The 21,806-nt window shown below is 40.3% G+C and overlaps 1 protein-coding gene across 2 annotated transcripts; it reads right to left on the bottom strand.

The window, feature by feature from the left end:
• Positions 1-474: 474 nt before the first annotated feature.
• Positions 475-16,300, bottom strand: med14 (mediator complex subunit 14). Of its 2 annotated transcripts, XM_061053156.1 has the most exons (29): positions 15,876-16,300; positions 14,047-14,073; positions 13,850-13,955; positions 13,567-13,740; positions 13,309-13,438; positions 13,069-13,197; positions 12,820-12,927; positions 11,783-11,915; positions 11,261-11,411; positions 11,032-11,143; positions 10,536-10,661; positions 10,275-10,353; positions 8,896-9,055; positions 8,565-8,759; positions 8,287-8,421; positions 8,106-8,182; positions 7,852-8,012; positions 7,401-7,547; positions 6,910-7,154; positions 6,351-6,620; positions 5,147-5,396; positions 4,527-4,649; positions 4,155-4,328; positions 3,235-3,473; positions 2,931-3,110; positions 2,707-2,814; positions 1,957-2,082; positions 1,652-1,841; positions 475-1,235 (listed from the first exon to the last, which is right to left on the bottom strand). In XM_061053156.1, the coding sequence occupies exons 1-29, from the start codon at positions 16,049-16,051 to the stop codon at positions 1,162-1,164; spliced, it is 4,305 nt and encodes a 1,434-aa protein (XP_060909139.1). In that variant the 5' UTR covers positions 16,052-16,300; the 3' UTR covers positions 475-1,161. The 2 variants fall into 2 exon arrangements, with proteins under 2 accessions (XP_060909139.1, XP_060909140.1); XM_061053157.1 differs by lacking the exon at positions 4,527-4,649.
• Between the last annotated feature and the right edge of the window lie 5,506 nt (positions 16,301-21,806).

Raw genomic sequence — 21,806 nt, 5'->3', positions numbered from 1 at the left:
AGGAAATGGTTAAGATCTCTTCATATGAATACATGTTGGGAAAAAAAGAATGTGGGAGGAAAGAGATATGAGATCTGTTTTGACAACAATGTTAAAATAAGGTCGTAAAACGGACTGATGTTGGTGGCTGTACCTCTCATGTCTGTGGCGTTATTTTTTTTATTCTTGTTATTTCATGACATGCTCTGCCTAAATGCTCTGTACTGTTTGATATAAGATGTGCTGCATTGTTTTAAAAACTGTTAAAAGTTCATAAAAGCTTAAGGTACAAAAAAAGAAGAGCTGACAAAATGTCACAGTATGATAATGACACTGTGAACACTCTGGGGCCTTTCTGAATAATCATAATCAACTTCTGGTAAAGCTGTGTATATTTCCTTCCCACACTTCTGTATTTATTCTAAGTTAAACCGTGTTTATTGTATTGTGGTTTTTGCTACTTCAATGATCTTAGAACTTTAGGACTGCCAGTCGTAGATCCTCAAAGCACAAACCATCTCTTGGCTTGGTTTATTAAATAGCAAAGTCAGACAGGGTGTTTCAAATCCTTCACCGGGACTCAAAATGGGTCTTAATAAAATACAACTGGCTTATAAAGTTCATTGCAGTTTTCCAGTATCCAAAGTGTTTGAAACAAAAATGCAGACAAAGTAAAGGCAAGGAAACATTTAAATAGTGTGCTAAGGAATATATCTTCTGATACTACAATAATATCAGTCTTGCGTTATAAAAAAAAAAAACTCAGACGTTCTCTAGCAAAAAATCTAACTCACCTGATTCTTTTCAATACTCAAATATACAACAATGTACATATTTTCCGTAAACAACCTTAATTTCAATAGATAATCTTGTTTACAAGTGCACCTGGAGAGAAAAAATAACATTTATATCCTTTAGCATGAACCGTCCCTCCTCGTCCAAGGTGGACTTGAACAGGAAACCTTGTTTGTCGCTGCTATCAAGAATAAAGGCTGATATCTGCATCTGTACATATTTGACTCCCTTTCTTCACAGCAGTTATATATCAGGTCAGAAGTCCGGGGGTCTTTAATAGAGAGGACACAAAGTGGATTTTGACATCTTGAGACCACAGTCTGTGAGCTCCTGGGTTTCAAGGGGAGTCCAAGTTTGGTTCTTTTTATGGCTCTGGATCTGTTGTTTCTACTGACGGGTTCCGGGGGGTAGAGAGAGGTTGGCCATCAGCTCGTGAACAGAAGCAAATATCGTACACTCACCTGAAAGACAGACAGAAGACACTTATCATCAGCAAAGAATGGGAGATAAAGCGATATATTCAAATTTTGAATATTCTGTTCTTATTTACATTTTAAACAACATCCCAAATATTATTCCTAATTGTTGCTACTTTGCTCTTGTCTACTCCTTATCTAAACAGGCTACTTTGTTATATCTAACTTTACTTTTATGTTTCCCATTATCATGTTTGAGAGTTGCTGTTATTGGTTGTGGATTACTGAATCTAGACAAAGAATGATTCCTGTAACATTAATGACAGTATTCAGGTCTCATGAAATGTCTCTTGTCCAGTCGTTCCACGTGCTTGGGACAACCTCTTGTACAAGATTAAAGTGGACACTGATATGATCTTTGTTTTCAGGGAGTCATTCAGAGTTCAGCTGGAAAGTCTTACCCGGTCTGGCTGGGTGTAGTTCATTAAACCTCTTGAGGATGTTGGAGACCATGAGTGCTGCAGCCCCTGACGAGCTGTGCTGTCTTGGGATGTCCGCCTGCTGCGTGAGGCCCGTGGCCATGTCGTACACGATGGGCACGATGATACTTACGGGCTCCTGGGGCACTGGGATACGCTGGGTGAGCTGCAACTGTGAAGTGAAAACAGGTGTCAGGCATGTGTCAGGTGTGTGTGTGTGATTCAAATGAGGCTGCACAGGTGTGTGACTTGTGGAGAGCTATTGGTGAGGTTCTGCTGAGACTTACAAAGAAGAGCATCTTTGACTTGAGCACCACAGCGATGGTTCCAGGAGGGGCAATGGGGGGAGCGCTGGGAGGGATGGTGAGGCAGAACTGGACGTTCCACTTCAACTGTGTGGCCTGATCGGGAAACTGCAGAGAGAGGCAAGACAAGTATTTACCATATAGTGTCTCTCTAACAAAGAGGCTATTCAAAATGCTTTGTAAAAAAAAACCATGTACATTTATTTGATGTTTTTAATCTCACTTGTGGCTTCAACTCTCGATTAATGTGACAATTATTTCTGTTGTCTAGAACATTTGGTATCAGGGTTTCTCAAAGGTTAAGATGAAATCCTGAAATGTCTTTCTCTGCCTACAATCTAGATCCAGATCAGGAAATATTCACAATTAAGAAGGTGGGAACAAAAAATGTTGACCTATTTGTTTCTTCAAAAATATACTGGAACCAATTATGGACAAGCTAAATAGTATGCAACATATTTTTTAGTTGACAACTTAGCAATTAATCTTTAGTACATTACATTCAATATCTCACATCCACAATAGAGCGCTTGTTCTGTACTTGTATGTCTTTTCACTAATATCTTACAGCTAGTATAACAAAATAAGTGGAAGGGTCTTATTTAGTTTGCATGTTCATACAACTTTAGTAGATCAAAACAACCCCCACCCCAAATAAGCTGACAAAGCTTACTGTATCCTAAATAATGCCCCACTCAATGTAACGACCACTTGTCTCAGACAGCTGCTCACCAGTTCGAGCTTCATGATGCGCACACAGTCCCTCAGGATGTTGGTGGGCGCCCCGAGCAGTTTTGTGAAGGCATTTAGAGTGTTGTATTTAAAGGGAGGACCAGCAACCTAGAAAGAGGACAACAACAAAAATCAATCACTGGACCAATGTGAAGGAGCAAAATAGATTTATGCATTTGAATTATTTATGAATTAGGCTTTAAGTGGATGCTGCCAGTTCTTACCCGTGTCTCGAAGAACTTCTCAAGCACTTGGAGCTCCTCCTGAGACCAGGGACCGGTGTTTTCTGGAGTGACTTTGAGCTGCAGAGTCTGGTAGTTCTTTGGGTTGAGAGCCACACGGCACTTGAGCACGTCCGTCTTAAACATGATCACCCCTGGCTCATTCGAGTTCACGATGGATAACTGGAGAGGAGTAGACAGAGTGGGGGAGTTACAAGAGGAGCAGAAAACATTGTGTAATGAAATATGTTGACTCTTTCCAAATCAAACAAATTTATTTTTTTGCAAGTTTTTTTTGCACACTTACGTTTGCCTCCTGCTGGATGATCCTCTGCAGGTGCCGTCTCATGATCACTGAACCCAGAAATCTCTCCAGAGGAGAGCAGAGGTAGCTTCCTGCCAGGCCCGGCACCAGGCAGGGAGTGGGTGAGGGGAGCAGGAGAACATGCAAGGCATTGTGGGTGAGGATGGTAGGAATGGAGGCAGCCCAGGGACGCTGAGGTAGCTTACGGGGTGGAGGCATACTGGAAGGCATGACTTGCGAACCTAAATCAGAGACAGAGAGAGAAAATACATTTTTATAGAGCAAGCACATTGGTTGATAAAAGATCACAGCAATTATGGTATTTGTGTTTCTGCCCTCCAATAAGTAACAATCATTGTTTTATTATTATCCTCAAGATTATTAGGAAAAACATTGTTTCTGATACACTGCTTGCCCACCAGAGAGCACTGCAAGGCTACTATTTCAACTGTAAAATGTCCTACTCGGGCTAAGTCCTACTCAGGCTATGTTTTGAAGACAAATCTGTAGATGAGTATCATGATAATGTTTTAATGTTATCAGTTCACGAGAGCTGCAGTGAAGAAGTAGATATTGAACAGATGGAGACATTGGAAATCAAAAACAGAATAGTTACATTACAAACCAACATGTTTAAGTTGTGTTTCTTAAATGTAAAAACTGACTATTAAAAAATGTTCCAGTGTCTGTGTGGAGAAAGATTGAGCATCAATCAGCAAAAAAAAAAAAAACAGCAGAATGAGATGCTTCACTAATTTAATACACAACACACTTTGCAACATCCTAATGTTGAAACTATATTTTGTGCATCTCTATTGTTTAGAATTCAAAATGAATCTCCAGGTTATTTTTTACTCACTCCGAAATCCAAGTCAACACGGGTCAAAAAACATGAGAGGCGACAGTGAGAAAGCAGCACTTACTGGTCCCCGCACGTGGAGAATGAGGGTCAGGGATAGGTGAGTGCAGCGATGGGTTACCAGGGGACATGCCGTGGATCCTTGCCCCAGGAGAAGGCCCTGAGACCTGGGGTGAGCCTGGCCACTGCCTGTGGCTGGGAGACACCATGGCATACGGAGAGCTGGGATCCAGAGCACCTTAAGTGAAAGAGAGAAGACAGACGTTAGAAACCAAACAATACTTAATGTACAACAGTACACACCGCTTTGTGCCCTCAAACAAGATACCATTTGTCGAATGTTGCATCTGCAGTCTAGAAGATCCCTGTGAGGATGTTAAGTTCAGCCTATCTCCGCTCCTACCAGACCAGTGTTTACCACCACCCTGCCACTTACCGTGGGGACTGGCAAAGCTAGTCTGACCCATCGCTATGCCCAGAGACGATGGAGACGGGGTGGGCCCGAAAGGAGAGGGTGCCCTCAGAGCTCCACTAGGGGAGCCAGAGGCATGGATGTTCCCTACACAAACACACACACACACACACACCAAAAGGCTCGTCAGACTCTGAGGTTGACAAGTTATCCTTGCACACACAGACTCACTCATGTACACACACTCTCAAGCGGGGCGGAAGGACCGCAGTCTGTGGCTGGCGGGCTGAGATGGAGAGGAATGGAAGGAGCAGGACTCAATGCATGCTTTGTTCCCTCTAGGCTGCGAGGCGCGTGTATGTTGCATGAGAAACAAAACTGATCTCATGGTTCTACAGAAATCAAAATGGGCACACATGGTTGATTTTTGTCTGTTTTGGGGGAATTTACACAATTTTGCTCTTGCAACAAATACATAAGTCAGCAGGGTGGTAGATGAAAGCAGTATGACATAATGAAGAACAACTTTTCCATAGTTATAATCCTGTATGGCAGCTTGAAAGGCTCAGATGAGACAAATAATATAAAGATACACACTCACACAAACTTGGACAAACACCAAGAACCAAACTTGGTAACATTACCTGGTGACTGTGTGGGCATCATGGATGGTGAGGGAGTTACATTTGCGTGGTAGTTTGGCGGCGGTGAAGTGAGAGGAGGGTAAACACCGACTGCGCCCCCTCTCATTGTCTGCGGCTGCTGTTGAGCTTGAAACTGGTTAATCAGAGTTTCCGTCACGTCCACACCCACCGGAGAGGGCGGGTTATCATCTTCATTGACAGAGCGCCGGCGAGCATCCTGATTACTGTCTACAAACATATTCAGGAATGTCTAGACAGTGGAGAGATGAGAAGAATGAAATTTAGTGCAAGAATTGGCCCAAATAACAAAAATTGTGGGGGGGGGAATACAGATGTTTTCTTAAGTGGTGCTGATTTAAGCAGGATAGGAATTTCAGATATTACTGAACAGAATTTAAGACACTTTACCAAAATCGTAATGACAATAGCAATTATATCAGCAGAAGGACTGGAAAAGCAAAAAAATAACTGACATTAACAAAATCGCACACAGCGAGCTTAAAAAAATGGAACTAATTAAACCTCCATTAGACCTCTTGTTGTGTGATGTTCGAGTTAGCATCCTAAATCCTCTGCTGCACAACTCCCCAGAGATAATCTTCTAATAACTTTACAGTTAACGAGTAGCATTCAATGAAAGGGTAACTGTAAGGCATCTTAGGAATAAGATCATCTGGAAGATCAGGAAAAAATGTAAAGATGACTCAGGCAGGGAAAAGATGGAAGGGGCTCAAGCTAAAAAAAGAGATGGGCTTTTTCAGAAGGTGTTAAAAGATTTAAGGAGAGAACCAAGAAGCACAGAACGTCACTCAGATGTCTTGGGACAAACAATTCATTTGTGTTCAAATTCAATAAGAGGTTAAAAGGCGGGATAATTTCTGTCAACTTGAGTGACTCCTGGAGTTCCAGAAAAATCATCTGATAATCTCAGGGTAATGGAAAGACTCAAAATAAGTAAAAGCAGAGATACACCTTCCTCCTCTATACAGTTTTTAATGCGAAGATTAGATAACTTGCGGGAGGCAGATACTTTATATTTCCTGGACAGTCATGAAAAGTATTTCAGATATTCGGATCTTTAAGCGATGTCATCAGGACAAGACTTCGTTTTTTTTGGATGGACCCTGATTAGCTTTCTCACACCGTCATAAGAACTGCAAGTGGAATGATTCCCTTTGTCAGACAGATTAGACAGAAACCCTACCTTGAGTCCAGGAGCTGGGTAGAAGCCCTCAACAATCTTTGTGTTGTCAAAAAGACTGTAGGCTCCATCCCTGATGGCAACCACACCACGGCTGCGGCAGTAGATGTCGATGCAGTACATGTTTCGGAACGCCAGGCGGATGTGTGTGGGTGACTGGGGTAGGATGGAGAAGCACTGGTAGGCAGTGTTGGTGCGCTGGGTCAGGCCCAGCATGGGCACTGTTGGTAGCTTGTTGATTGCATTTAGAGGGGCCTGTGTGTCTGACAGCACCTAATAGAGATAGAAGAGAAACATTACTAAGTAAATCACACAAGACACAAAGTTTTTTATTAAAGTAAGTAGATAAGTAATGTTTTTTAATTGTTTTAAGCAATTTGAGGACCATGCACAAACAGCAGTGAATTTGAATTTGCTTTCCTACTGATATCAAGCATCTATCAAAGAGGGTTACAGGTAAGGAAACATTTAATTGGACCCTTAAAAGTCACAGGAAGATTTAACCAGTTGTACCAAATGATTATTCACATGTTGTGGCTTCATGTCCGTAACTATGTCATACCTGCAGAAGCTGCATCACATTTGGACTCTTGTTGAACATCTCCTGTAGCTGATGGAGTATGATATTGTGGCAGTTGGAGCAGCCAGAGTTTGGCCCCACAGTGCCCAGTGCTAGGTGGAAGCGGTGGCTGTTGGCGTTCCACTGGATGGTGACAGAGCTGCCCTTGGTGGTGCCGTAGCACAGCACCAGCTTGCGGTAGTTATAGAGTCGCACCTCAGAGAACAGGCTCAGGAAAGAGGGCATCTCTGGAAGAAGTTCAGCCGTGTTAGATGACGAGCAAAAGCTTGAACTCACTCGTTGTGCATATTTCTACAGCCACTTTAGGGTCTGAACTTTTTCCAGAACAAAAGTAAAAACCAGGCTAAAAAAATGTTTTTGTTAAATTTGAAGTTACATGCATCAACTTCATTGCAACTAAATAATCCCTGAAATGCTGGCAGATCTTAAACAAACTGATAAAGTGCAACCTTTGCTGATGGTCGTGCACATACCTGGAAGTGATCGAGAGAAGTTGAGGACACACTGGTAGAGTTGGCTGATGGCACTCCAATCATTAAGAAACATCTCCACCACCTTCCGCCCACCAACCGGCTCCGACAGAGGGTTTTCATAGGTCAGATACACGTGCCGCGTGGAGGCTAAAAGACGACACATGGGTTTGTTTAGACAGTTTTCCACATTCACATGAACGCCATATTTCAAAGGAGAAATATTTTTTAATGCAGGATATGCGTTGGTTTTTATAAATCTAATCGACTCTGCTCTGTAGGCTGTAATCTTGTGTGGATTTCTTTTTGTGATCCTTTAAACAATTTCTATACCTAGTGAAGTTTTTTTTCCCACCATGCCATTTTCTTTTGCTGTTATTTTATTCCATACTCAAATTAAGACAATTAAGTACAGATTATTTTTAGTGGTGAACAGTCTACATGTCGCGTGTACCTTGCTCCTTGCTGTGTGTGCTGTTCAGAGGACAGTTGGCCAGCACCAATTCAGCCACCCAGGTCCGGTTGTTCCTGCCCTGCAGCCGGAATGTGCAGTCCAGTAGGGAGCGCTCTAAAGCCCTCCTTGTCTCCTCTCCTACACCTTTACACTGAGGAATCCTGCAGGATTAAACGATTACACCGTATAATTACAACTGCTTTTGTTTATCACGCTTTAAAGATAAATCTGATTTCAATGCACACGTGTATTACTTCAGTAGACGTATTGCATGACTGCTGCCATCTCCCTCCACTTGGACACCCTGGTTTGGGATCTCCATGTTTGACAGCTACTCAAACAAAGACAGACAAACATGGAGCGTTAGCCAAACAGAAGACTGGGATTGCCATAAGTAAAGCCCTTTAAGCCACAACTTTAGACTGTAATTTGTACCTCTGTTCTGAGGCCAATGAAAGGCATATTGGTGTCACACATTGCTACAAGGTGAGCCAGCTCTTTGTTGAAGGCACACATCTCGCCAGAGCGCTTAGGCTTCTTCGGCTCAGGTTCACCCTGGTCCCCAGAAATCTGCAGAGCAACAGAGATGAAAAAAAATCACAATTTAAAATGTTCTATAATATTCAGAACTCTGCATATATATATATATAACAAAGATTAAATCGTCATTCACAAATTAATGTTTAGTTTATAACTATTTTTGCACCGATTACCTTTCTCTTAGTCCCAGGTTTTGCCCCTCTCCCGGCTGTGGGGTCCTGGACAAGGTGTTCTAGGTTGGGTTTGAAATGCTGCAGGAGCTGAGCGCACATGGGTCCATCCTCTCCATCCAGCTGAGACACTGACAGGAAAGAGTACTTGTACTGCAACGCTGTAGGACTGCTAGGCACTTCAAGCATTTCCACCACCTGTAATAAAAAGAGATGAGGAGTAGAAAACGGAGGAATGGAAAAATCCAAAAAGGGACAGAAGGGAGAACAGATGATTAAATAGTAGAGGAATTTTGTCAAGGTCTTTAAATAAAGTCTTGGTTGAGAAACTCACAATGTAGTTCTGCGGAAGACGTGTGAGCTTAATGAAGAGTTTGTGTTTGGACAAGCTGCCAACGGGGTGAGAAGCAGAGTTGGACAGATGAAGGACATCGGTACACACAGTGGGAAGGTGTTTCACAGACTGTCGACTCCGCTGCTCCCCCAACCAGAACCTTGTCAGAGAGGAAAAAAAGACTCAGTGTCCCGCTCAAATCTATGTTACCAAACATCATAGCTCACACCAGTGCTCGCAGCGTTCACACATAACACAGAAGCCGACAATTCTTAACACCCATCTTGCCACCTGCTTAGCCAAGTTTTGCCACTGACAGCTACAGTGACTGAGTGAAATGCTCAATTTGACAAGCTAGAGGCTGGCGTCAGACTAACTCCTAAAATCTGCCTTTGCTATCAAAATCTGTTCAGATTCATAGACTGTTTTATACACACACATTTGCATTGTTTTTATACCTATATACACTTTATGTTTGAACAAGCGTGGTCAGCTTTAACTAGTTAATCCTGATTAATTAAAGTCAAGGTTGAAAGGTTAAGGTAATAGCCCTTTTCAGACTGCTTTTTTTCGTATAAGTGCCGTAGCTAAGCTCAGCTGTCATCACGTCTTTGTACATTCATATTGATTCTGTGACAGCCTAATATTCTCGTCCCCGTCTGTGATTTCACATTGCGTTATATCGTTGCAGAAACACGGCACAGCGAGAGCTCCACATAGACACACAGTCAGACATGCACACACAGCGCTGCGTTCCCCTGCTGGCTCCCCTGAAACCGCCTTGCCTCTGTTACTACCTCTGTTACTACCTCCAAAGAGAGTACAGAGGGGGGATCACTTCGTCTCCCCATTACACCTCCGTTACATTCAGTTTGAAGGCAAAACGCCACAGTGGCATAAGTATTGCAGCAGTCTGAATAAGGCTAATGTTGCAACCTTCTATCTACCCGAAGGTCCTTGCATAATTTCAAAATAATTTATCATTTATCCTTTATTAATCCAGCGAGGGGATATTCAGTTTTACACTCTGTTTAATGAACATGATACCAGCTACCAGACCAATTTCCGGACTTGGTCTTGGACTTGAACCGGCGACCCTCCGATTCCCAACCCAAGTCCCTACAGGCTAATATCACCCCAGGGCGTCAATGAAAGCAGGATTAAATTCAACCAGCAAGTAAAGTACTCTCAGCCTAAAACAGAAATAAATTCAAAATAAAAGCCTAACAATTATAGATTTTTAAATGCGAAATAATGACATTTTAAATATGCAATTAAAAGCAGTTAACTATTGAAATTTAGGGTGAATCGGGATAAAAGTTTTTAAGCATTTGACAGCCCAGGTTTGAACCTATGTAAAAATTGAAAGGTGGACTCACTTCAGTTGTTGAAGCCAAGATATGATCCGCTTCATGTCATCATTTATGGTTTTTTCAATATCATCCAGCATGGACTGATCTGCAAAGAAAACAAAATAGTTTCATTTAACAAACATGAAAGAAGTTAAAAGTTAACTCCCAGAGTAACAAAGAAAGAAAACACAAACACAACCTTTAAAAGTGACCTTATTAGGAACCAAGACAGTGAACTACCACAAAACAGAAAACAAGTTAAAGGGTCTTTTTTTTGCCATTACTTACCTAATCCATACAGCATTGGTTGGAACATGCCAGAGTGCAGGTCTACAAAAATGTGTAGGCATTCTGAGCGACCACAAGGCTCGAGGATGGGAATAACCAGCGTGGGTAAAGCAGTCTCGATGAATGCTGAAATAAACAAATGCATGCATCTCCCTTCAATACTGCAGATATCTCAATTAGAAACATGGTGAATTTATATAAGACACAAAGATAATGGGGGTTTGTGATAAAGCAAAGATTTATGAGCTTTTTTTTTATTTTAAACATGTGATTCATCATAATTAAGACCCTAAAAAATCTCCTGTTAAAATTGTTTTAAGTTAAAATTGTTCAAAGACTTTCTGCATTTAGGGCAATACCTTTAGTTTCAAGAGTATTCAATGATCAGCTGCGGCTGCTTCAGGAGCTTACACTGTTTTTTTTTCTGTATATCCGATTCTGTATCTATGGATGTATTCACTGTTTGTAATAATGAGTGAGTAGAGTCGATACTTACAGTTGTCGTTGGGATTGCTGGCCTTTAAAATGGCCTTGAGTTCCTGCAGCTTCTGATTGGACCGGGCATGCACACTGTCGATCAGAAGTTTCTCCACTGACAGATGGTCAATCTAAGGAAAGAGTAAGAGGGGGGGGAAGGGGACTTTATACAATTGCAACATATTTATATATGTAGCTGTACCGCCCCAAATAATGGACAATACACAGAAAACACGTGACAACCTTACCTTCATAGCTCTCTCCATCAATCTGGAGTCACAAGCTGGAAGAGGAGGCTCATGGGATATTTGCAATGGCTTAGATCCATCAGATTCATCAATCTTGATAGTTACTTTATGAATTGACGCCGTGCCTGTTTTCCTCCCCAAAACCTGTTGGCTGAAGTGCAAGAAAAGGGGCAATGAGTTTAAATTTAAACTGCATGAACTAGCTAGCATTAACATTAATTAAAATTATAACTAGAGGTAAAATAATCACGTAAAAGCAGCAGTTCAATAACTGAAGGTATACGCTGTATTGTGTTTCGTCTTTTATTCTGTAATCTCCATTTGTTCCCCATTTTTGTGAGGCTACATTTTAATGTTATTGCATTTTTTATTGTGTTATGCATACTTTAAAAAAAATGTTTGCATCAATTAATAAGTAAATGTTCAACGTGTCATTTTGGTAATATTTGTGTCACTGAATTGTGACCTTTTCAATGTCTATATATATATATATATATATGAAAGCAATTCCTAAAGTCTTACTTCCACACAGTGAGGGTGAGGTACTTGGCGGGCATGTATCTCTCCTCCTGCACCAGGTCGCCCCATCGTTCTCTGATCAGCATGAGAGTCTGAGAGTGGAGCACCTCTAGCTGCAGTGACAGACAGAAGGAGTCTGGAAACAATGCAGTTAAAGAAGACACAATGTGGGAACCTACCAGGTCCAGGTGAGTAGAAGTACTACACAGTTATCGTTCCATTAAAAGTCAAAACACACTCGCGCACACATATAGCCTCGAGACACATACACCCAGGAGGTATGAAAAGGGGTATTTGTGCCCAACACAGACTGCTCTTTGACACTGTGAGCTGCATTGCTAGCACTGGCTGGGGGAAAGGCAGAGCAGAGATGTACTGATTAGCATTGTGATAAGCACAGTCGTACACAGCTCGCATGCTTGATTAGGGTCTCTGATATTAGCATGAATGCTAACGAGCTGTTGTTTCTCTCTACATTTTACTAACAAGCCTACAATGTCTGACAGTGGCGGCCTCTTCACAACAAATCCTCTTCTAGATACACAAGTTAGATGAACAACATGGAGAATGTCAAGGTTATCACTGCCTCTCAACGCAAATGTTAGTTGATTTGATTTGATGGTAAACACACTAATTAAGCTGTCATTTTTCCAGTCGAAGAGGAGACATTGCAAATCTTCTTGGTGTCGTCTTGGGTATTGGAAACAAACATCTCCATGTAAAGTTATACCTCACATGACCTGACTAGGTGACAGGTTGTAGGGAGAACAGAGCTGCCCTTTCCCTGTCATCGATAAAAGAGGGTTGTGTTTATTGAATGAAAAAGGGGGTTCAGAAGGATGCAATTCTGCAGCTGTGTTTCTCATTGGAATGCTGCACGGGTCTGCTGGACCAGCCAATACTCTATATGCTCCGACCCCCCGCCCTGTTGCAGTAGTTCACATCAAACTAGGACTTAAGCCAATGTGTCTGTGTAGGACACACATAAAATGTCTGTATATGTACGCCCTGATAGACGAACACTTGCAAAGTAAGGATACGCAAACAGTTGTACATGTCCTGTAGGGGCTTTTCATCTGCACACAGGCGTGCCTGGACCAACTCGTGGATGAAGTTCACCTGCAAACTGTGGACCAAGGTTCGGCCGTCTGTCAACACGGAAGAGGATAGATGCAACATAAGAATAGGGTTACATGCGGAGATCCAGTTGAGAGAGAATGGTAAAGACTAAAATGTGCCAATGAAGTATACAACTGAATAGCACCTGCTTGGATAGGTGCATGACTTACCTCCAGTTTCCTTGTCCTCCACAAGAATCTCCAACTTCAGCAGCCTCCAGGGAATATCAGGGTCATCTCCCATCACCGTCAATGTGGCCTCAAACTCTCCTTCCACGCGAAACTTAACTCGCCCATTAGCTGCACACGAGCAAACACACACATAAGATATTCCATTTTTTTTTTTTTTTTACAGCTGAAACAGGCTGGTAAAATATTGCAAAGCGAGTTACACGGTCTGAGTCTGCTTACCAACTGTGAGGTTTGCTAGCTGGGGTGGAAGGTCTGTGGTGACAAGGCGGTGTCGTAGAATTTGATTAAGCTGACTCAGGGTGGTCTGCTTCTCAGTCTTAGTGATCGGGTCTGGAGGAATGATCTTATCCTACGCAGATAGCAACAGAAACAGTTGTGCTTAAATACCAAAAACAAGCAAGGAAGCTGTTTAAAGCTGAGTTTGACCTCCAAAACATCTCTATATATGTCTATAGATCAGCATTAGAATTAACTTACTCGTATACATGTGGGCAAGCGCGGATATGACCCTGTGGTAAGAACATCGATGGCAAAGGGGATGGCAAAGCTTGGCAAACGAGCATGTACAAGGGCATCTCTGGCCAGCGATGCTAGCCTGTCAGCAGTATCCACAAACAGGATGGTCTGCTGATCCAGGAAGCTTGAAATCATCTGTCACAATGGAGAAAGGTAACAGTGAGTTTATCTGTCTGCCGATGGAAATCCGACAGTTTGCAGTGAATACGAAACATACACAAAGATCGGTTACTTCGCAACATACCGCACACTTCTCAACTTTTCCTGCATTGCTCGCCCACTTCACTAGGGCAAGCAGACGCACAAATAGCTGCCTGGTACGACTGGCAAACTGGACAATCTCCATTTTCCTGGTACAGTCAAGAAATTGAAGTTTAATCAAAAAGACAATGACATAACAGTCGGATTTTTGTCAAAAGAAATGGAATGAATATGACATACCTCTCCATGTCTGTTTTCCTGGGAAGTCTGGAAAACACACAAAAAATGTTTAGACTTAGTGTATGGATTGCTTATTGCCATTGGGTTATTTTACCTTTGCTTATAGTGTTTTTTATTTTGGGGCGCAGGGGTTAGTGCGCTATAGTCTTCTAGGCGGGCGGCCCAGGTTTGAATCCCGCCTGTGTCTCCTTTCCCGCATGTCATTCCCCACTCTCTCTCTCTCTCTCTGATTTCTAACTCTATCCACTGTCCTATCTCTCAATAAAAAGCCCAAAAATAAATATTTAAAAAAAAAAAAGTATTATTTACTTTATTTTTTACTTTGTGTGCTGTAATGTTTTTCCCTTTGTTTATTTTATTTTATATAAATGCAGAACTCTCCCTCCCGAACTCCGCCCTCCCGCTGACCCCCCTTCCCCTGCACATCACCCCACACACCATCATCCCCCCACCACTCCTCCTGGTCATACACACACATCTCTCATCTACCTGTATTATTGTATTATTGTATGTTCATATCACCTCAATAAATTATCAACCTGTACAAAATGTCCATATTCTGTATATTATCTGTAATCTAGTATAGCATGCTCACTGCACCTTAATCTGTATATTATATATATAGAATACACTTATATTTATAGCATTTATTTATATTTATAGCATCCCATTAATCCAGCCATATATACCCAATAATTCACTATTTTTTTAGTCTACATCTGTAAATTTTGTAATTACTGTACATAGCACAGATTCTTGCACTTTCTGCTTATTGCACTTCTGGTGAGATGCCAAACCTCATTTCGTTACTCTATACTTGTATATGTGTAATGACAATAATACGTCCTTGACACTAAACTTCACCCCCATAAAACACTACCCACATGACCTGCTTCATTATTACCATTGTATTATTGTATTATTATTATTTAGCATCGATATATATATACATATATACTGTACATTCTATATATTGTTATTATATTATTATACTAGTCTATATTATATAACATTTAATTATATTACACTATATTGTTCATATTGCACTATATTATATTATATAACTGCACTCTGCATTACTGTGGTACAACACTGCCTCTCTTCTCTGCTGTTTTACATTACTTGTTGCTATTTATCATACCAAGTCACTTTAATCACTTGTCACTTTATCTTGTCATTCTCTGCAAATACTGCCTCAATTCCCCCCAGTTAACTTCATCATTCATTTTGTACTGTATATACCCCCTGTTTTTATTTTTATTTATCTTTAAATATTAATATTATTTATCTTTAGAATATTAACATTTATTTATCAATAAAGTATTATCCTAATAAAGTTGAATCTCATCTCATTTTGTTTTTATGTAAGACCCTTTGAAAACATACTATGCTTACAAAAGGTGCTATGAATGTCAATTATTATTATTATTGTAACTTTTATTTTGTATATACACTACAAATCAAAAGAAACCCCCCCTAAGATCTCCACTGTGGCTTTAATTGACCAGGATAAGCAGAGGAGGAAAGTAGACTGATTAAAGTGTTTATGACCAAACTGGTGTCCAACATAAAAATCATTTTAAGTTTTACTTTTCAGACTAAATGTTTTTGTTTACCGGTAGTCTTCCCCCTCCCACAGCAACCTACCACTGCATTTTTAAACCTTCAATTTATTGGAGCTAGTGCGAAAATGATCTCCTCTAATAGATGAGTTTGTTGGTGTTTATTTCTTCAAGAGGCTGGAAGAAGAGCATCCTCTGAGTTTAGCTGATTAGCCTGCATGTTAGCTGAGTTAGCCCTGAGGCCTACCCCGCTGAGGGTTCACTTACAGCTCTGCCAGCAGGGTGATTTCGTGGTAGGTCCTCTGGAGAAGGAATTCAATAAGCAGGCTGAGTCGGACCCCTTGAGTGGCCGGAGTCCCGGGTGGCGGTGGCTGTGGACCCGAGACCACCGGACCCCCGAGTGGGACGAGCTGCCCATCTGACCCAATCTGCACCGGAGCCATTTTACAACGACGATACGAGCTAGTTAGCTTCAGCGAGGACCATCCAGGAGGAAACTAACGACCTGCAGTGGCTAACTCCTCTTGAAAAGATTTTCTTCGCAGTCTCACAGCATTTCGTCATGAGACGTGCTCTGCGGGTTTTGGATTAATTAACCCTTTTTTACTGGAAAAAAACAACAAAAAACGCCGAATCTGGGAGCTCATTAAGAGGAAGGCTCAACGCCGCTCAGCCGCCATCTTTGCTGTCGGGAACGCTTAGCATCGGTGTGGTTGGAGAGAAAACCCGGAACAGAGTCTGAGGAGGAGGATCCACGACTGTTTCTTAATATGATTCCAGGTTATTTGTTTCAGACCCTGGTAAATGTAAGAAGAACACACAAAATGTTCAATGTTTTGCATTCTTTAAGTGTTTGCTAACAGGCTTAACTGTAAACGGTGTTTTATCAGTTGTCCTGGTAACGGATATGACAATATAAGATAAGATATACTTTATTCATCCCAGCAGGGAAATTTAGGTGTTCCAGCAGCCAGCATACATACAAACACACAACACAACACAACACATATATACAAACATATCCCACCCATACAAAAAAACATGAGCCCACAATACAGTTTGATATATGATATATGCAACTCAGGCTAAAGTTTAAAAGTTTAAATGTCTTCTGTCCTTACTTAAAGGGAAGTCGTTATAAAGTGCAATTGCAGTAGGTAAAAAAGTATTTTTAAATCTGTATGTATATAATATGTAGGGTTAAGGCAGAGTTATTTTCTATTCAGGTATTTTATTTTATTTTATTTTATTCATTCATTCATTCATTCATTCATTCATTCATTCATTCATTTATTTATTTATTTTATTTATTTTATTTATTTTATTTATTTTATTTATTTTATTTATTTTATTTTTATTAGGTGCAATAAAGTGACAAAATGGTGATATACAAATGAGGCACAAAAAAAACAAACAGACAAGGTCAGGACAACGACTCCAAAATACAGTAAATAATAAAATAAAACAAATAAAGACAGCAAAATACTAAGACATCAATAGACACACATCATACTACGAACAGAAAAACTACAAAACAATATGAAATACCTAAGAAAGGATACAAGAAGTGAAAGGGAGGGAGAGAAGGTGCTTAGTAAAGGGGACCTGAGAGGTAGAAGAGAGTTTAGGAGTTGAGCAGTGTGTATGGTATGTGTTGAATATGTTGATGTAAGTTGACTGCAGCCGGGGTTTTGGGTTTGGTTTGAGCGCTATTTGATTGGAGGGGAGGTTGGTATTTTAATTTTATTTAAAGGTGCACTCTGTCCTAGTTTTGGTAGAGAATGGGAAAGTTGGACAAGTGCACAGATTCTGTAGTAGGCCTATATTTTAATAACTCTATACACAAACTGAAGTTATTAAGTAAAGTTTGAAGTTATGGTGGTGGGCCGGCAAGAGTGAAAGCGTTAACTCTCCTGTTGGTAGCTTTTAAGCTCTTAACAGTGTTCCACGGACCTACTCCTATTTCCTTTGAATAAAATTTGTATATTTAATTCAGAAAATATAGCTTATAGCCTAATTGTTTCCCTTCTCCAACTTTCAAATTCCACAACCAAATCTACATCATGCACCTTTAAACAACTAAATCAAACATAATTAAATTAACAGAATATCTCCTCTCTTCCATTTCTCATTAATCCGCTCAAGACTGGGGAGCAACAGTGTTGCCTACAAAATACAACAATAGTGCTCACTTGTATAACCCATGGTGGATAAAATGTGTTAAAGTACCTTGTATGATTTCCCTGTGCAGAAGAAAATATAATCATCTTGTGTGCCCAGTGGAGAAAATGTGATGATGTGCCATAAAGGGTGTCATCCAATATTAGGGAGCTTTTTCAATGGGGAAAATGTGAAGCAGGGCCCTCTGGTTCCCAGTGAAGAAAATGTGATAAAGTAGGCTCCCTTTCAGAGGAAATATGATAAAAGACCGTCTGAGTTGCCCTGCTACTTGGGGAAAATGTTATGGAGTAACCTGTGATACCCTTACAAGAGGATAGGGTGCGTCCCATATTCAGCCAGTGGAGAAAACCCATACATGGACCACATGGTGCTCTTCCACTGGTAGAACAGGTGTCAGACCCCGTCTGTGTTCACCTCCATTGGGGAACATAATTACGTGTTCTCTAGGGTGCCCTATCTGTTGTGAAAATCATATCAGAAAACCTGATGATTAGTCCCCTTTAATGTACCCTAACAGTGAAGAAAACAAATTGCAGTCACTAAAGTTGCGCTCTTACAGGATCAACTGAAATGCCTACAAAAAACACTGAAGATGTTAATTGATAATCAAGATAACATTTAATTATAGATATATTTGAGTTATAGCTATGACCACCAATAATCACAGGAGGCAAAGCTTGAAAGGGTGAACATGTACTGTATATTGTATATCAGTTAACATGAGCTGCTACATTAAATCACAACACTATTACAGAAAAAAAGAACTTAAGTTGAGCTAAGTGATGTGTATGGATTCCTTCACTGGCCTGACTCCTATTTTGCTGTGTCATCAGAGAAACATCTCTGGATATGTAAGCAGATATGTTGCCAGTTTAGTGTTTACTGTAATCCTTGTCTGTAGAATCACAATTTTAAAGAGTTTTAGGTAGGAAATTTAACAGGTAGTCATTAAGATGGTAATAACACTGTTATTTACTGACTTATTAAATACATTTTGTGATGCTATCCTAGTGGTGTATTTGCTGAAGAGTATATTGTCCAAGTGACATGGTGTGTGAGCCAAATTGTTGTTCATTAAAAGAAACATGAAGCAAGTAATGCTAAAGCGGATTCATGTTTTAAGGGGCTCATGTTGCTCCCTCAGGCACTCGTGACCTTGGGGCTTTCATGAGTGGGGGAGTGTTGTGCATCGAGACACATAACACACAGGGTGTGGCAGGAAAAAATCACAAACTATACATTAGCTGAATTTACTGATGCCAATGCTGCCAGTTAACTGGTGATAAATCAAACTTCCCCTCAAAACCATTTTTTACTGCAAGCTGTTTTTTTTTTACTGCAGCTGTGAGAAAATTATGTAAAAAAATTCAAAACAGAAAAAAAAACCTTTAAAAAAACAACAACTCTATTTTTGTCTGGTAAGGTGTTGAGGCAGCTTTTGTGTACAATATGACTTTCAATGTTGTACTATATATCTAAGGAATAAAGCTTAAAGCTCTACTGGATCTTAAATGGTTTTATTGTGTTATTTGCAATTGTTTACTTATTGTCAGGTTACATTGCACTGTTTTTTATTTTCCTGGTATACCAGTGTATTTTCCTCAATAATAAGGGGGCTCCCTGTTAATAGGGGCGTGTCAAGACTTTTTGACTGGGGTGGCCTACCCATGGCACTTTGATCAAACCCAGATTGAACTAATTTACAAACCCTTTATATCCCCATTGATGATATGCACTTGTAGTAACTGAATTTGGCAACACATACTATTATTAGCTTCACTATTTGAGGACTCAAAAAGAGGATGCATGTCCAAAATCACAATATAAAATTGCATGAAAATCTTGCACACTGTCTAACTTGCAAAAAATACATTTACTGGCAATGTTTCAGCAATCAAACATTAATAGTAAGTGCTTTGCAAACTAGACAGTGTGGAAAAGTTTTGCTTGAAAATGTATATAGATCATTCCTTTCGTAAGAACCTGTCGTCTGAAATATGTGCAAAGTGTTTATTTACAAATTAAAGTTCTAACCAAAATAATTATACTACACTGACACATGAAGTAAACTACTAGCAGCCTGTTGCAGCACAGCCAGAGTAGTTCTGATGTCTCGCCTTTTATAAGGTATATATCCCATCATCATAGTTTGAGATTTTGGGGTGGCCAAACAGATTTCAAATGGGGCCCATGCCACCACTGACCATCTGAACACACCCATGCTTGTTAAGCAAACATAATATTGAGTTTATTAGCCATTAACTCAGTTTATTCTATAAGTCTAGTGTCTCTTTTGGAAAGCTAATTTTGCCATTGAGTATTTTGAAAAGCTGTGTTTCCACCAAAATTATCTGGATTTTGTTTTTTACTTCTCTGACTTTAAGTCGCTGACTAGACTCTTCTCCTCTGTCGCCCCCCGGTGGTGGAATGAACTTCCAAACTCCATTCGATCTGCAGAGTCCCTCTGCACCTTTAAGAAAAAGCTAAAGACCCAGCTCTTTCATGAATACCTACTAACTTAATGATGATGGTCTCCATATTATTGATGATGATGATGGTAATGACGATGGTTTTTGTTTGATAACGACGACTTATAAGATGGTTTCTATACTGATTAGAGCTCTCAAGAACTGCCCTCAATGTTGTGCTTTGCCTCTGGTCACTTCCTGTCAGCACCTGTGTGTCCAATCAGACTCAAAGCTGATCGTTTGCTCTTACTGACATTGTTCCCTTTTTTCTAGATCCTTGCTTGTGTTGTACTTACTCTCTGATGTACGTCGCTTTGGATAAAAGAGTCTGCTAGATGAATTGTAGAATTGTAGAATTGTAGAATTGTACTTTATGAGGAATTAAAAGGTTTCTCAAACTCTTAAAATTATTTGCATTTCCCCTATTTGGGATTATGTAAAATCCCTGGTAGGCTACTTTATTTTTACCCTAGTCCCAGCGATGGACACACACTTGAGTAGGCCTACCCCTAGAGTCCCTTCAACCATGGGACTATGATAAGAGTCCACAAAGAGTCTGAAACTTCTCCAACTACATTAAAACCTATTGTTTCTTTATATAAGCAGACAATAAAAGTCATGGACCAGAAACCTATGAGATGGCATCACTGCGGCATTTAAAAAAAACACAACCTTTTCACCTTTAACAATTTTATGAATTTTAGTCATCTTAAACTGTTTTTTAAATGTGTAAATAATCATGTGTCACCACTGTTATCTGAATTAGCCATTAGGCGTCAGAGCTCTCGTATAGGGCAGTCACACGAGCCTCCATCAGCGGTGATTGAAGACATCTTTTGGCCAGTCTGCTTTCTCTGCAAAGGGGGCAAAACTTTGGAACTCTCTGTCCACTGGCATAAAACTAGAGAGCAACAGTAATGCTTTTAACAGAGGACTCATCAAAACAACAGTGCTCACATGAATAGCTTCTGACTGGTTTATTGTTTGATCATGATGCCTTTGCTCTACAGTTTATGTGTATTTATTTATTCTCTCCTTATTGTTTTCTCTGTTTTATCACTTTTCTCCCTATCTTAATTGTTTTCCTTTCAAAAGCCTCCTGTGGACCGGTGTTGAGAACGAGCATGCTTGCTAAAACACTTAAACCAGGGATGGGCAACTTTGGTCACAGCAAGGGCCACATTCATTAAATTCTCACTGCCAGGGGGCCAAATTGTAGGATACAAAAAACGATAACAGTCAATTAAGTCTCAAATTTAACTCAACATATACCAGTGATCAAATATTATTATGGACATATTTCTGGTTTTCATGATTTCATGGCAGATTTAGTCATGTTTTCTTCATGTTTTGATATATAAAAATTGACCTGAGGGCCACATTGAGGGTTGACGAGGTTGACAAGGGCCGCCAGTTGCCCACCCCCTGACCACCCCTGTCTGTTGGGTATCGTGCACTTTGGGTTCTTTTCTGTTTAATTTTATTTAATTATTTTTTAGTATTTTGCATTTGTTATGTTCTTGCTGTTGTTTATGTTCTTCTGTGTTTG

Source organism: Labrus mixtus, chromosome 13, assembly GCF_963584025.1.
Source record: "Labrus mixtus chromosome 13, fLabMix1.1, whole genome shotgun sequence".
NCBI lineage: Eukaryota > Metazoa > Chordata > Actinopteri > Labriformes > Labridae > Labrus > Labrus mixtus.
This window is presented reverse-complemented; position numbering and strand designations above follow the sequence as displayed.